The 18,182-nt window shown below is 36.7% G+C and overlaps 1 protein-coding gene across 1 annotated transcript in view; it reads right to left on the reverse strand.

Annotated features, from left to right (window-relative positions):
* The window catches only part of WDR27 (WD repeat domain 27), a 233,870-nt gene that overhangs the window by 132,985 nt on the left and 82,703 nt on the right, over positions 1–18,182 (reverse strand). The window contains exon 20 of the mRNA XM_030809982.1: positions 9,323–9,425. Within this exon, the coding sequence (XP_030665842.1) occupies positions 9,323–9,425 (103 nt within the window). The remainder of the gene's footprint in view (positions 1–9,322; positions 9,426–18,182) is intronic.

Genomic DNA, 18,182 nt, shown 5'->3' on the forward strand with positions numbered 1-18,182 from the left:
GGGCACCTATAATCCCAGCTACTCAGGCGGCTGAGGCAGGAGAATCTCTTGAACCCGGGAGGCGGAGGTTACAGTGAGCTGAGATCGCGGCACTGAACTCCAACCTGGGCAACAGAGCGAGACTCTGTCTCAAAAAAACAAAACAAAACACAAAAAACACAACTAGTGTTTTAATTTATTTATTAGTTCTACTGATTTTCTGTTTTCTAACTTATCACCTGCTTTTATCTCTATCAATTTATTTCTTCAGATTTACTTTGTTGTTCCTCGTCTCGCTTTTTAGTTGGATATTCATTTATTTTTTCCCTTTTAAAAATGTGTATGATATAGGTATTTGGTGCTACAAATTTCCCTTCAAAAACTGGTTTATGGGTATTCTAGAGACACTGACACATCTAACATGATTTTCAAGAAATTCTACAATTTCATATTTTGTTTTATACCTTTAAACCAAGAGTTGCTTAACAGATGGAATTTTAATATTTAGAAGCAAGAAACTTTTTGGTTTTTAAATTTGTACTTTGATTGCATTATAGTGAGAAAGTGTTGATTTTTTGTTCTTATTTTAATTTATTGAGCTTTTCTCTGGATTCATTTATGGTCATTGTTCATAGATGTTTGATGTGCACTTAAAAATAAGACACCTTCCTTGTTGGCAGACAAACATTACTATGAATATCGACAAGACAATGCATTATCAATTATGATATAGAGGTTTCCTATAATCTTGTAATCTCTGTGCACTTGACCTGCCAAGGACTGATGCGTTAGTCTCCATTATTAATGTGTGGCTACTTATTATTTGGTTCTTATTGTTTCCACCTTGTGAAATTTGTTTATTTTCTTCAAAATTAGATACTAACATATATTGTATTTTCATCGTGAATTTTAGTCTTTGGCATTATAAGTATCTTTGCCTCACAATTTTTTGGTTGAATTGTGTTTTGTGTGATACTAAAATCATATAATCTGCTTTATTTTTATTTTCATTTGCCTGGTATACATTTCACATCTCTTCTCTTTATCCTTTCTGGATCACTTTGGCTTAAGGCATCTCCTATATTCAGCATGGACTCAGATTTTTTTCCTCATCTGTAAAATCCAATCTGAAAGTTTTTTTCTTTTTTCCTTAAACTTTGATATGAGCCAGGCATGGTGGCTCAGGCCTATAATCCCAGCACTTTGGGAGGCTGAGGCTGGAGGACTGAAGCCAATTGTTTGAGAGCAGCCTGGACCACATAGTGAAACCTCATCTCTGAAAAACTAATGAGCCAGGCCGGGTGGCATGTGCCTGTAGTTCCAGCTATGTGGAAGGCCGGGGCAAGAGGATGGATTGAGCCTAGAAGTTCAAGCTCATAGTGAGCCATGATCGTGCCACTGCACTTCAGCCTGGGCTAACAGAGCAAGACTCAAAAATAAACAAAAACAACAACAACAAAGACATCAATACGACTGACATTTTCATCTCAGTTTCATCATAGTATTTTATTTTTAATTCTATTTAATGTATGGCACTTTACGGTTTATTTTATTTGTCCTATCTAAATAGTTCTTTGGGCACTTAAAAATGGAGAACTCTTCTTCCAGCAGATATCTTTTATTAAAAGCTTTATGCAAAACTCTTGGTCCACTCCTCTCTAAGACAATGCATGTTAGTTCCCTACTATGCCCAATAGTGAGGTTGTCTAGCAACCATTTTTCCATCTCTCTTCCTCTACATCCAATTTTAGTCATAATTATCTTAATATTTATACTCTTAATTACATTTAAGAGTTTACAATTCTATTGTCAGCTTCAACTGATCTCTTAACATCTACAGGGAGAATCAAGAGAAGTATTCTACTTTCTAGTTATATTCTCACATCTCCCAGTTTTGTACTATTAAACTATAACAGATAGAACATTTACAAAGTATTCTGGTACCTTCATTCCCATCTTTTGATCTTACATAGTTAAACATATTCAGTGCTCAGCTTGAGGCTTTTGCTGAAACTTCTTCAATCTTACCTTGGTTTTATAAAGCTTTTTTTTTTTTTTTCCAATATAACTCAAGGGAACACCATTCAGTTCTGGCATATTCATCACTGTGTGTCTGGTTTTATACTCAAAAAATAATTTAGCTGGATATTAAAATTCTTGACTCAGATTCTCTTTTTGAGTAAGTAAAATACATTCTTCCCAATTTTTTTTAACAAAAAAAGATGATTTACAAAAATCCAATCCAAGCTGATACTCTTTCCCTTATAAGCATTTGAACATTTTACATGGATCCACAAAGGTGTTTTTTTGTTAATGTTTATAGTCAAATAGATTTATTAAGCTATATTTCTGTGCAAACTAGTTTGAGTCAATTTTCCCAGGTATTCTTTCAATATCTAGATTTAACTAAATTTTTTTAATTTTAGAAAATATATTTTTGAATTATAATATTATTTGTTCTGTTTAATTGACTTTTTAAAAAAATGTCCAGGGACTCCTTTTACATGTAGGTTGAATCTCCTTTACCAAACTTCTGTATTTACCTTTCATCTTGAATGTCTTTTATCATTTTCTTTATTTACTTCTCTCATTTGTATCCTTTTTCCCTATTGTGCTCTCTGTATTTGCTTTCTATTATATTCCTTTGCATTTGGTCTTTATTTCTGAATTCTTTTCTAATGCTTTCCTAACTTTCATCATCTCTCTGTTGTCTAGCAATTTCTGATGTTTTATATGTTTTCTTAACTTTCTTAAGCTAATTTGCAAATATATCATTAGTTTTCACCTGTTTAGCAGACACATTTTATGGTGTACTCTTGTTGTCTGTGAGAACATTTTTTGGTTCACCTTTATTTTTTTTTTGTATTATAAAAAAAAAACTGTGATATCCAGAAGTTGTATGACACAGAAAGCAGGATATATAGAAAAAAATAGAGAGAGAAAATAGGTAATTTGGAGGCATGTTGTGAAAGTCCTTTTAAGCCACACATAAGATCTTGGTTCTACATAGAAATCTGGCAGAATATTTTAAACACATAGTATTTACAAAGAAAAGTGTAATCATATTTACATTAAAAAGTGTCATGATCATCAATAATCTGTTTGTTCTCTAGTCATTTCTAGTCATTAAGAGAAGTTTGTTAAAGTCTTCGATTATGATTGAAGATACTTCTTTTTCTTCTTAGAGTTATATCACTTTTGATTTATATATTTTGAAACTACATTATTGGGTGCATACAGGTTAATGACATTTTCTACATAGATTGGCATCTTTGTCATATTAAATGTCGTTCATTATTTTTAGTAATGCATTAAGACCCAAAGTCTACTTTATACTAAAGTATTATCATATCAGCTTCATTTCCCATCCTGCTACTTTCAACATTTCTGTCTCTACACTCTTAATTTCAAATGATATATCTTTCAGTTCTAGGAAATTCCAACAATGTGGTAAAATTCTCCATCCTTATATCTGTGGTCTCTGACTCGTACTCTATTTCCCTCAATATATTAATCATGGTTATTTTTAAAACCTTGTCTGCTAAGTCCAATACCTGGGTCACCCATAGTATTGTTTCTATTATGTTTTTTTTTCTTGATTTTGCTCTCTTGACATACTTGTAATTTTTGACTGAAAGCTGAATGCTATGTATATTACAAAAAAAACTCCCAAGGCTCAAAATTATATTATTGTACTCCAGAAAGTTGGGCAGATGGAGCAAGAGAAGACTTCCTTACTATAAACAGAGTTGAGCAGACTCAAGGCTAGATTGCAGCTTGGGTGAGATTCCATCAACTCCTGGTTTATCCAGGGGTAAGCTAAGGTGTCCATTGGGAATTCCCACCCCACTAGCAGGTACTGACCTCTAATATTCATATCCTCAGCCCTGAAATATTGTTAAAAACCCCACTCTGCTTCTAAAGGTTTTCTGCTGAGCCTGTTTCTTGCCCTCCTTAGCTCCAGAATTGAATAAAATATGTTGACAGGAATACTGGTAGTGTCAGGCATGGCACTTGACCCTCCATGGCCCTAAAGTTTTCAAGTTTTTATCTCTACATCCCTGCAATATCAAAAAAAAGTTCTGCCAATTTTTATGTACAACTTCACCTTTTACCATTCATACAAACATACACAGAGAGCTGCATCCCTCTGTATGGACTTTGCCTGAAACATAGGTCTCTTTTTTTTGTTTAGAAATGGCAAATCCCTTCAGAGAAAAAGTAGCTGCAGAATGTGAGCTGCCCCTTTGTATCTCACAACCTAGTTAAACTAGGTTTTGTGTAGTAGTTCTGATAGGTACCCTAGTCAGTTCCACGCTATTCCATCATAGCTAGTGCTGAGCCTGAATATGAAGAATGTGATCTTATTTGGAAATAGGATTTTTTGCAGATGAAATTAACTGAAGGGTATTGAGATCAGCTTGGATTTAGGGTGGGCTGTAAATCCATTATCAGTGTTGTCTTAGTCTGTTTTGTGATGCTATAACACAATACCTGAAACTGGGTAATATGCAAAGAATGGAAATGTACGTTCTTACAGTCCTGGAGGCTGGAAAGCCCAAAGTCAAAGAGCCAGAATCTGGCAAGGCTTCCCTTCTGCATAATCACACAGCACAAGGTGAAAGGGCCTAGAGGCAAGAGAGGGACAAACTCACCCTTTGTAAGGACCCCACTCTCATGATAATGGCATTAATCCTTGCAGGAGGGCCAACTCTCATGGCCTAATCCACCTCTTAAAGTTCCCACCTCTGAATACTGCTAGAATGGCAAGTAAATTTCAACATGAGTTCTGGAGGAGACATTCAAACCTAGCCAGTGTCCCCAAGAGAAAGAACAGGGAAACGAGAGATGTACAGAGGAGGAAAGGCCACTTGGAGATGGAGGCAGAGGCCAGCATGACGCAGCCGCACACCAGGGAACCCCAGGGACTGTAGTAGCCACAGAGGCCAGGGAAGCATGAAACGTTCCTCCCTCGGACCCTGCAGAAGGGGCCGGCCCTGCTGATGCTTTCATCTCAGACTTCTGGCCTCCAGAGCCGGAGTAAGTGTCTATTTTTTTAACCCTTTTCCTGTTTAGAATTTAAAAATGCAGGTTACGGCCAGCACTCATTTAACTTTACGTAAACGTGCTATTTGAGGCTGAAGAAAATTTGAGTGATTTTCAACGTGAAAATAAAATATAAAAACTGTTCTTGAAGTTATTTCTTTTTTTATTATTATTATACTTTAAGTTTTAGGGTACACGTGCACAACGTGCAGGTTTGTCACATATGTATACATGTGCCATGGTGGTGTGCTGCACCCATTAACTTGTCATTTAACATTAGGTATATCTCCTAATGCTATCCCTCCCCGCTCTCCCCACCCCGCAACAGGCCCCAGTGTGTGATGTTCCCCTTCCTGTGTCCATGTGTTCTCAAAAACAATAAAAGAGCTCTTTTTAAAAGAGCACAGAGGAGAATACCATCATGATTTGGAAGTGAACAGAGATTATTTAAACAGGACAGGAGAAGCACTAGCCAAAAAGAAGAGCTTGGTATTTGAAATAGAGCTATTCAATAACATCTATAATTTAGCTGAATTGTTCACATTAGTTAGGGTTTATTTATTTATGGACTTTTTTTGGTTGGTAAGCTATTAATTATTGCCTCAATTTCAGAGCCTGTTATTAGTCTATTCAGAGATTCAACTTCTTCCTGGTTTAGTCTTGGCAGGGTGTACATGTCAAGGAATTTATCCATTTCTTCTAGATTTTCTAGTTTATTTGCGTAGAGGTGTTTATAGTATTATCTGATGGTGGTTTGTATTTCTGTGGGGTTGGTGGTGATATCCCCTTTATCATTTTTTATTGTGTCTATTTGATTCTTCTCTCTTTTATTCTTTATTAGTCCTGCTAACAGTCTATCAATTTTGTTGATCTTTTCAAAAAATCAGCTCCTGGATTCATTGATTTTTTGAAGGGTTTTTTGTGTCTCTATTTCCTTCAGTTCTGCTCTGATTTTAGTTATTTCTTGTCTTCTGCTAGCTTTTGAATGTGTTTGCTCTTGCTTCTCTAGTTCTTTTAATTGTGATGTTAGGGTATCAATTTTGGATCTTTCCTGCTTTCTCTTGTGGGCATTTAGTGCTATAAATTTCCCTCTACACACTGCTTTGAATGTGTCCCAGAGATTCTGGTATGTTGTGTCTTTGTTCTCGTTGGTTTCAAAGAACATCTTTATTTCTGCCTTCATTTCATTATGTACCCAATAGTCATTCAGGAGCAGGTTGTTCAGCTTCCATGTAGTTGAGCGGTTTTGAGTGAGTTCCTTAATCCTGAGTTCTAGTTTGTTTGCACTGTGGTCTGAGAGAGAGTTTGTTATAATTTCTGTTCTTTTACATTTGCTGAGGGGTGCTTTACTTCCAATTATGTGGTCAATTTTGGAATAGGTGTGGTGTGGTGCTGAAAAGAATGTATATTCTGTTGACTTGGGGTGGAGAGTTCTGTAGATGTCTATTAGGTCTGCTTGGTGCAGAGCTGAGTTCAATTCCTGGGTATCCTTGTTAACTTTCTGTCTCGTTGATCTGTCTAATGTTGACAGTGGGGTGTTAAAGTCTCCCATTATTACTGTGCGGGAGTCTAAGTCTCTTTGTAGGTCACTAAGGACTTGCTTTATGAATCTGGGTGCTCCTGTATTGGGTGCATATATATTTAGGATAGTTAGCTCTTCTTGTTGAATTGATCCCTTTACCATTATGTAATGGCCATCTTTGTCTCTTTTGATCTTTATTGGTTTAAAGTCTGTTTTATCAGAGACTAGGATTGCAACCCCTGCCTTGTTTTGTTTTCCATTTGCTTGGTAGATCTTCCTCCATCCCTTTATTTTGAGCCTCTGTATGTCTCTGCACGTGAGATGGGTTTCCTGAATACAGCACACTGATGGGTCTTGACTCTTTATCCAATTAGCCAGTCAGTGTCTTTTAATTGGCGCATTTAGCCCATTTACATTTAAGGTTAATATTGTTACGTGTGAATCTGATCCTGTCATTATGATGTTAGCTGGTTATTTTGCTCGTTAGTTGATGCAGTTTCTTCCTAGCCTCGATGGTCTTTACAACTTGTCATGTTTTTGCAGTGGCTGGTACCGGTTGTTCCCTTCCATGTTTAGTGCTTCCTTCAGGAGCTCTTTTAGGGCAGGCCTGGCACCCCCCAGTAGGGGCAGACTGACACCTCACATGGCCAGGTACTCCTCTGAGGCAAAAATTCCAGAGGAACGATCAGGCAGCAACATTTGCTGTTCACCAATATCTGCTGTTCTGCAGCCTCTGCTGCTGATACCGAGGCAAACAGCGTCTGGAGTGGACCTCCAGCAAACTCCAACAGACCTGCAGCTGAGGGTCTTGACTGTTAGAAGGAAAACTAACAAACAGATAGAACATCCACACCAAAACCCGATCTGTATGTCACCATCATCAAAGACCAAAGGTAGATAAAACCACAAAGATGGGGAAAAAACAGAGCAGAAAAACTGGAAACTCTAAAAAGCAGAGCACCTCTCCTCCTCCAAAGGAATGCAGCTCCTCACCAGCAACGGAACAAAGCTGGACGGAGAATGACTGACGAGTTGAGAGAAGAACTCAGACGATCAAACTACTCGGAGCTAAAGGAGGAAGCTTGAACCCATGGCAAAGAAGTTAAAAACCTTGAAAAAAAATTAGACGAATGGCTAACTAGAATAACCAATGCAGAGAAGTCCTTAAAGGACCTGATGGAGCTGAAAACCACAGCACGAGAACTACGTGACAAATGCACAAGCCTCAGTAGCCGATTCAATCAAGTGGAAGAAAGGGTATCAGTGATGGAAGATCAAATGAATGAAATGAAGCAAGAAGAGAAGTTTAGAGAAAAAAGAATAAAAAGAAATGAACAAAGCCTCCAAGAAATATGGGACTATGTGAAAACAACAATTCTACGTCTGATTGGTGTACCTGAAAGTGACGGGGAGAATGGAACCAAGTTGGAAAACACTCTGCAGGATATTACCCAGGAGAAATTCCCCAATCTAGCAAGGCAGGCCAACATTCAAATTCCAGAAGTACAGAGAACGCCACAAAGATACTCCTCAAGAAGAGCAACTCCAAGACACATAATTGTCAGATTCACCAAAATTGAAATTAAGGAAGAAATGTTAAGGGCAGCCAGAGAAAGGTCAGGTTACCCACAAAGGGAAGCCCATCAGACTAACAGCTGATCTCTCAGCAGAAACTCTACAAGCCAGAAGAGAGTGGGGGCCAATATTCGACATTCTGAAAGCAAAGACTTTCCAACCCAGAATTTATATCCAGCCAAACTACTCTTCATAAGTGAAGGAGAAATAAAATACTTTACAGACAAGCAAATGCTGAGAGATTTTGTCACCACCAGGTCTTGAAGTTATTTCTAAACAGAACTAACATCAGAATCATCTGAATCAGCAGAATCATTTATTTCAGAAAAATCAGATTCATCAAATGAATCTTTAGCCAATAACTATTCGGGAACGATGTTATCATCATGCCTAGAAATGCAATATTTTCTAGAATTTGGCATTTTCAGCAATCAAGAATTACTACATTTTGTAAATGAAAATACCACTACTAAAAACAGAATGCTATAGATAGAATGATGTTTTTTGTTTCCAAAGTCAAGATACTAGAGTGCTGAGAAAATAATAATAAAAGCAGGATATTTTGAGGCAACATGATTGTGAGGTGAATGCTGCAGCTGCAAGGCCGCTCGTGAGTATTCTTGGGGCGAATGGGAAAAGGGTTAAGCCTCCAAGTTTGTGGTAGTTTGTGGCATCCCTAGGAAATTAATACAGGCCTTTTGAAATAGATTATGGACAAGTGGATGTGTATTAGTACCTGCCCCAAATCCACGATGAGGCGCATGCACATAATGTGTAATGTGGAGGGGGCAATTCCATTAATATAAGCACATTGTTTCCTAAGGATCTAACTTAGGAAAGGATCACACCATTAAATACATTAAATACACAGGATCTGGTGTTTCACTAATATTATCATCTTGTAATAAAAAAGAAAATACAATGTGTAGCACAGTGTCTTTCAAACAGTAGGCACTCAACAAGTATCTGTCAAATGATTAATAATTAATTCATGAGTGATTACTGTTTATCATGCTTCAGTAAAAACATCTTTCATACCTCACACATTATTAAAATGCTATTACTGTGTAAGAGTCTTAAAATATTGACCAACAGTCAAGTTGAAAGTAGGTTTCTATCCTAATATGCAACAATATTAAACAGTCTACACATTACCAAAGTCTAGACTCCTACATTTATAGACTGTCAAACAGTACATACGTGTCTGTCCTCGGCCCCACAAGCCGCGAATCGTCCACAAGGACTGAAAGCGATTCCACATGGATAGCCGCGGGTTGGATGCCCTTCAAAGTGGCGCTCACACCTACAGGGAGGAAAGAAACACCAGGAGAAAAATCATTTTAAAATTTGAATGCAAATTAGAGGAAAGAAAACAACTTGTTGCTTTTCTTCACAAAAAGGAACCAACGAATAATGAAAGAATATTTTATATGTGAGAATTATTAAATGGTTAATGGGTCTCTCTAGAGATATTTAAAAATAATTCAAACACTATTCAAAATCTTAAATTCCCAAAGATGACAAAACTAATAGTAAATAAGCTTTTATATATGATAAATATTAAATGTAAACATATTCTGGAAATTTTTAAAATATCAAAACAAACCTAACAAATCTTCTAAAATAATAAATTATTTAGTTAAATTATTCAGAGACTTTTTGGAGGCAAAACATTCTATCCAGGGTGGTTAAGTTTCACAACTATTTAAAAAGTGCCATATAAAATTTGTTTATTGTAAAAAATGCCAAGGAATTCTTGTTAATTTTATGGAGAGAATCTCCAACACCTTTTGGAGATTAACAGCACCTTCCTAAGAAGCCTCCACAAACATTGGGCAGCACTGGGCTGGGGACCACAAAGATGCCCGACAGGATCCCTGCTCAAGGTGCCCTGAGTGGTGGCAAAGTCACAGAGCACACATGTAACAATACCAATACAAAATACAAATACGATATAATACAATACAATACAAACACAATACAAATGCAAATACAAATATAATACAATACAAATACAAAATACAAATACAATACAATACAAATACAATACAGTACTAACAAAATACAAATACAATACAAATGCAAATACAAAATACAAATATAAAATACAAACACAAAATACAAATTCAAAAGATGTGCTTTTGTATTTGTTCTAGTGATTAAAGTGACAAAAGAACAAAGACACTCTGCTAATTGTATCCTTGTGAACAGGTATAAGTGCATGCACATACACATAAAAATCCATATCAGCTTCTTATATTATTATGTACATTATATATGCAGTGATCATAATTATCAGGAAATATATAATTTTTTGCTTAAACAGAATTTTATTGATATATAATTTACATTTCATATAAATATATAAAATTAACAGAATATATGTGACAAACAATCTGTAAATAACAATGTAACTGCCTCAACTATCTCACTTTGGAATGCTGGAAGCCTGTTCACATAAAGATATGCAACCTTTACATATCTAGTTATGGCTTTTACTGATATAAAATTTGCTGTAAAATAAAATAAGACTAGCAGAAATAGTAATCAATTAGCTCTACATAAGCAATTTCATAACAATTTCACTTCTTAAAATAAATATATACCTTTTTATTCCCTTAAAAAAGTAATTTCTGTTGACCACCTACAAGGAATACACTTATTGAACACTTTATATTTACAGGAATGATTTATATTTTCAAAACAATCTTAGGAAAATAAATTAAGATAGCTTAGCTAAATATTTTTTATTAACTTGTTTTCCATACAATGTCTGTAGTTCTATATGTCACAGTAGAGGCTTACCCTAAGTCTCCTGGATCTTAAAAGGCTTCTGTCCAAGTTCTCTGATGATTACAAATATAAATATTTAAATATTAATTATCCAAATTTCAATGAAAAGAAGCCCTGTGCAGTAAAGCAGTGTCTGCTTCATTGTAAGACACAGCAGTGGAGCTGCACAACTGCAGAGCCATCTCTGGGCTAATGTGGCTCCACCGCGGGCAGCAGTTCAGCTGAAAACATATCCCCCCAACCACATCTAATATCTAGAATCATGCTGGATGCAGCTACTGCCTTAAAACACTTGCCTGAAGAACAAAGCTATTTAAGTGTGAAATGTTGTACACAATTGTGACAAAAATGTTGTGTCTGACTATGTAATATCTTAATTTGTTCATTTTGTGTGTCAAGTTCAGTATTTTATTTATTGACTACCCATCATATCCTATGAAGCATAAATTCTACAAAGATAATTCTTTTTTTTTTTTTTTTTGAGATTGAGTCTCACTCTGTCACCCAGGCTGGAGTGCAGTGGCGTGATCTAGGCTCACTGCAACCTCTGCCTCCTGGGTTCAAGCAATTCTCCGGCTTCAGCCTCCCAAGTAGCCGGGATTACAGGCATTCACCACCACACCCAGCTAATTTTTGTATTTTTAGTAGAGACGTGGTTTCACCATGTTGGCCAAGCTGGTCTCGAACTCCTGACCTCAGGTAATCCACCTTCCTTGGCCTCCCAAAGTGCTGGGATTACAGGTTTGAGCCACCGCACCTAGCCAAGATAATTCTTTTTTCTTTTTTTTTTTTTTTTGAGACAGAGTCTCGCTCTGTCACCCAGGCTGGAGTGCATTGTCACAATGGCCAAGATAATTCTGTCTAGAAAAATTCTGTAGATGGTAATATAGGCTGTAGAAAATAACCTGAACTGTATTGTACTACTGAGAAAAGATTAAATCTTTACAAAAATGTCATAAACATTTGTCACAATATTTGTCATACATTTAATTCCTTTTTTCTTTTACATTAATTTTTTAAATTTTCACATTCTTCTTTTACTATTAAAAAAAAAGAAACATAAAGAGAAAAATCATCAAAGTACTCATAATCCTTCCATTCAATGACAACTCCAGAAAGTACTGTGGCAAATATACTGCACATTTTCTCTGCATATGCAAAGGGCTTTGTTTTCCTTTAACAAAGTAGAGATGCATACTATGCAGCTTTATATCCTGCTATGTCTACCCCAGAATACACCATGAACATTTCCCTCACGATCATGTGTTTCTTGTCTAATGAGCTCAGCAAAGAGGCCATAGAGAGCAGTGGCCAAGAGCAGGTGACCCAGGGCCAGGCTCAACTCTGACCCCAGCTAAGCCCCTTCTCACCAAATGAGCAACTTTGGTGAGTTGCTCACCTCTGTGCTGCATTTTCCCCATTCATGAAATGGGCTTAAATGAGTTCATAAAGAAATTTCTTCTTACAGCACGTGGCACATTAATAAGTGCTCTAGAAGTGTAATTGGACTGGGTTCAGGAGAAATTTTAAAATTTTTGAAATGAATGAAGGTGATAACACAACATAGTAAAGCTTGTATGATACAGTAAAAGTAGTGTTAAGAGGAAAGTTTATACCATCAAATGCCTATACCAAAAAAACTGGAAAGATCACTAATTAACAACCTAATGTTGCACCTCAAGGAACAAGAAAAGCATGACCAAACCAAATCCAAAGTTAGCAACAGAAAAGAAATTTAAAAGACCAGAGCAGAACTAAATGAAATAGAGACCAACAAAACAATTTAAAAGATCAACAAAATGAAAAGTCAGTTATTTAAGAAGATAAACAAAATTGATAAACCACTTGTAGACTAACCAAGAAAAGATGAAATCTAAATAAACAAAATTAGACATGAAAAACAGACATTACAACCAATACCACAGGAATGCAAAATATCATCAGAGACTATTATGAAAAACTACACACTCACAAAATAGAAAACCTGGAGGAAATGGATAAGTTCCTGGAAATACACAACTTCCCAAGATTGAAGCAGGAAGAAACAGAAAACCTGAACAGACCTATAATGAGTAGAAAGACTGAATCAAGAAAAAAAAAAGTCTCCCAACAAAGAAAAGCCCAGGACCAGATGAATTCATAGGCAAATTCCGCCAAACATATAAAGAAGAACTAATATCAATCCTGAAACTGTTCCAAAATGTCAAAAAGAAGGGAATGCTCCCTAATTCATTCTATGAGGCCAGTATCACTCTGATACCAAAACCAGACAAGGACAAAACAAAGAAAGAAAACTACAGTCCAAGATCCCTGATGAACATAAAAACAATTTTCAACAAAATATTACCAAACAGAATCCAATAGCGCATCAAGAAGACAATACCCCATGACCAAGTGGGTTTTATACCAGGGATGCAAGGATGGTTCAACATACAAAAATCAATAAATGTGATACACAACATAAATAGAATCATGGACAAAAAACATATGATCATCTCAATAAATGCAAAAAAAAAGCACTTGATAAAGTTCAGCATCTCTTCATAAAAGTACTCAATGAAAACTAAGCATTGAAGGAGCATACATAAAAATAATAAAGGCCATATACAACAATCCAATAGCCAAGGTCATACTGAATGGGGGAAAATTGAAAGTCTTTCCTCTAAGAACTGGAACAAGACAAGGATGCCCACTATCACCATTTCTATTCAGTATAGTCCTAGAAGTCTTAGCCAGAGCAATTAGGCAAAAAAAAAAACAAAAAAACAAAAAAACAAAAACTTTTTTTTTTTAAAGAAGCATCCAAATTGGTAAAGAGGACATCAAATTATCCCTGTTCACTGAAAATATAATCTTATATCTAGAAAAACCTAAAGACTCCATCAAAAACACTCTTAGATTTGACAAATAAATTCAGTAAAATTTCAGGATACAAAATCATTGTGTAAAAATCAGTAGCATTTCTATATATCAATAATGATTTAGCTGAGAACCAGACATCAGTCCTATTTACAATAGCTACAAAAACAATGAAATACCTGGGAATATAATTAACCAAGGAGGTAAAAGATCTCTATGCAGAAAACTATAAAATATCAATGAAAGAAACTACAGATAACACAAACAAATAGGAAAATGTCCTATGCTCATGGATCAGAAGAATTAATATCATTAAAATTAACATACTGCCCAAAGCAACCTATAGATACAATGCAATAATGTCTTTCAAAATACCAATGTTATTTTTCACATTAAAAAAAAAAACACCCTAAACTTCATAAGGAACCAAAAAAGAGCCCAAATGGCCAAAGTAATCCTAAATAAAAAGAACAAAGCTGGAGGCATCACCTTCCCTGACTTCAAATTATACTACAAGGTTATAGTAATCAAAACAACATGGTACTAGCATAAAAATAGACATATAGACCAATGGAACAGAATCTAGAACTCAGAAATAAAACTACATATTTACAGTCAACTGATCTTTGAAAGTTGACAAAATCAACAATGGGGAAAGGACACCCTTTGTAATAAATAGTGCTTGAAAAATTGGATAGCTATAGGCAAAAGAATGAAATTGGACCCCCATCTCTCCCCATACACAAAAATAAACTCAAGGTGGATTAAAGACTTAAGTGTAAAACCTGAAACTATAAAAATACTAGAAGAAAATCTAGAAAAAACTCTTCCAGACATTGGTCTAGGCAAAGAATTCATGACTAAGAACTCAAAACCAGAGGCAACAAAAACAAAAATAGACAAATATGACTTAATTAAACAAAAATACTCTGCACAGCAAAAGAAATAATCAACAGAGTTAACGGAAAACCTGCAGAATGGGGGAAAACTTGCAAACTATGCATTTTACAGGGGACTAATATCCAAAATTTACAAGGAACTCAAACGACTCAACAAAAAATACCACAAATAAATCCATTAAAAAGTGGGCAAAGGACATGAATAGATATTTTTACTTTATTTAAAGTTCCAGGATACATGTGCAGGATGTGCAGGTTTGTTACACAGGTAAATATGTGCTATGGTGGTTTGCTGTACAGATCAACCCATCACCTAGGTATGAAGCCCCACAAGCATTAGGTATTTATCCTGATGCTCTTCCTCTCCCTACTCCCCTGACAGGCCCCACTGTGTGTTGTTCCACTCCTTGTGTCCATGTGTTCTCATTGTTCAGCTCCCACTTATAAGTGAGAACATGCAGTGTTTGGTTTTATGTTCCTGTGTTAGTTTGCTGAGGATAATGGCTTCCAACTCCATCCATGTCCCTGCAAAAAACATGATCATATTCCTTTTTATGGTTGCCTAGTACTCCATGGTGTATATGTACCACGTTTTCTTTATCCAGTCTATCATTGATGGGCATCTGGGTTAATTCCATGTGTTTGCTGTTGTGAATAGTGCTGCAACGAACATATGCATGCATGTATCTTTATAATAGAATGATTTATATTCCTTTGGGTATATACCCAGTAATGAGATTGCTGGGTCAAATGATATTTCTGGTTCTAGGTCTTCGAGGAAATGCCACATTGTCTTCCGCAATGGTTGAACTAATGTATGTTCCCACCAACAGTATAAAAGCATTTTAAAAGAGGATATACAAATGGCCAGCAAGCATATGAAAAATGCTCAACATCACTAATCATCAGAGAAATGCAAATTAAAACCACAATGAGATTTCATCTTACACCAGTCAGAATGGCTATTACTAAAAAGACAAAAAGTAACAGATGCTGGCAAGGATGCAGAGAAAAGGGAAAGTTTATACAATGCTGATGGGAATGTAAATTAGTACAACCTCTATGCAAAACAATGTGAAGATCTCTCAAAGAACTAAAAATATAACTACCATTCATTTCAGAAACCCCATTGCTGGGTATCTACCCAAAGAAAAAGAAATCATGATTTCAAAAAGACACATGCACTCATATGTTTACTGCAACACTATTTATAATACCAAAGACATGAAATCAATCCAAGTGCCCATTAACAGATGACTGAATAAAGAAAATGTAGTATACTTGTGTGTGTACACACACACTCACACACACACACACACATATAATGTAATATTATTCAGCCATGAAAAAAATGAAACCATGTCTTTTGCAGCACATGGATGGAAGTAGAGGGCATTATCTTAAGTGAAAACTCAGAAACAGAACGACAAATACCACATGTTCCCACTTACGTGTGGGAAATAAATAATGTGTACACATGGACATAGAATATGAAACCATAGACACTGGAAATTCAGAAGGGTAGAGGGTGGGAAGGGGATGGAGGAAGAAAAATTATTTAATGGGTAGAATGCACATTATTTGGGTGATGGATACCTTAAAAGCCCTGACTTCACCACTACAAATCTGACCATGTAAAAAAATTACACTTGCACTTCCTAAATATATACAAATAAAAAATATATAAATAAGCAATAATCACTACAAAATGGATGTTGTTGGCTGTTTACTGAGTACTAAGAAGATGCCAGGAGTTAACTACACAGTCATTCATCACTTAATGCAGGGGATACATTCTGAGAAATATGTCGTTAAGCAATTTTGTCCCTGTGTGAATGTCACAGAGCGTACTTACACATACCTAGATGGTGTAGCCTACTACACACCTAAGCTGTGTGGTGTAGCCTATTGCTCCTAGGCTACAAACATGTATAGCATGCAACTGTACTAAGCAACTGTAACACAATGGTAATTATTTATATATCTAAACAAAGAAAAGGCACAGTAAATATATGGTATAAAAGAAAAATGAAATCTCCATACTGTTTTCCATGGAACTAAAAGTAGATTTCTTACAGCACCAAAAGCAGATCTGGCATACAATCCAGCAATCTCACTACTTGGTATCTACCCAAAGGAAAATAAGTCATTATATCATGAAGACACTGTGTGTGTATGTTTATTGCAGTACAATTCACAATTGCAAAGATATGGAACACTGACCAATGTATTAGTCCATTTTCACGCTGCTGATAAAGACATACCCTAGACCAGGCAATATACAAAAGAAAGAGGTTTAATTGAACTTACAGTTACACATGCCTGGGAAAGCCTCACAATCGTGTTGGAAGGCAAGGAGGGGCAAGTCCCATCTTACATGAATGGCAGCAAGTAAAGACAGAATGAGGAAGAAACCCCTGATAAAACCATCAGATCTCATGAGACTTATTCACTACCACAAGAACAGTATGGGGGAAACTGCCCACATGATTCAATTATTTCCAACCAGGTCCCTCCCACAACACATTGGAATTATGGGAGTACAATTCAAGATGACATTTGGGTGGCGACACAGAACCAAACCATGTCATTCCACCCCTAGACTTCCAAATCTCATGTCCTCACATTTCAAAACCAACCATGCCTTCCCAACAGTCCCCTAAAGTTTTAACTCATTTCAGCATTAACCCAAAAGTCCACAGTCCAAAGTCTCATCTGAGACAAGCCAAGTCCCTTCTGCCTATGAGCCTGTAAAATCATAAGCAAGCTAGTTACTTCCTAGATACAATGGGGGTACAGGTATTGGGTAAATATAGCCATTCCAATTAGGAGAAACTAGCCAAACCAAAGGGGCTAGAGGCCCCATTCAAGTATGAAATCCAGTGGGGCAGTCAAAGCTCCAAAATGATCTCCTTTGACACCAAGTCTCACATCCAGGTCACACTGATGCGAGAGGTAGGTTCCCATGGTTGTGGGCAGCTCTGTCCCTGTGGCTTTGCAGGGTATAACCTCCCTCCCAGCTGCTTTCACAGGCTGGTGTTGAGTGTCTGCAGCTTTTCCATGCTCATGGTGCATGGGATCTGGAGGATAGTGGCCCTCTTCTCACAGCTCCACTAGGCAGTGTCCCAGTAGGGACTCTGTGTGGAGGCTCTGACCCCACATTTCCCCTTTGCACTGCCCTAGCAGAGGTTCTCCAAGGGAGCCCCACCCCTGCAGAAAACATCTGCCTGGGCATCCAGGCGTTTCCATACATCTCCTGAAATCTAGGCAGAGGATCCCAAACTTCAGTTCTTGACTTCTGTGCACCGGTTGGCTCAACATGATGTAGAAGCTGCCAAGGACTGGGGCTTGCACCCTCTGCAGCCATGGCATGAGCTCTATGTTGGCCCCTTTCAGCCATGGCTGGAATGGCTGGGACACAGGGCACTAAGTCCCAGGCTGCACACAGCTCAGGGACCCTGGGCCGACCCATGAAACCACTTTTTCCTCCCAGACCTCTGGGTCTGTGA

This window comes from Nomascus leucogenys, chromosome 3, assembly GCF_006542625.1.
Source record: "Nomascus leucogenys isolate Asia chromosome 3, Asia_NLE_v1, whole genome shotgun sequence".
NCBI lineage: Eukaryota > Metazoa > Chordata > Mammalia > Primates > Hylobatidae > Nomascus > Nomascus leucogenys.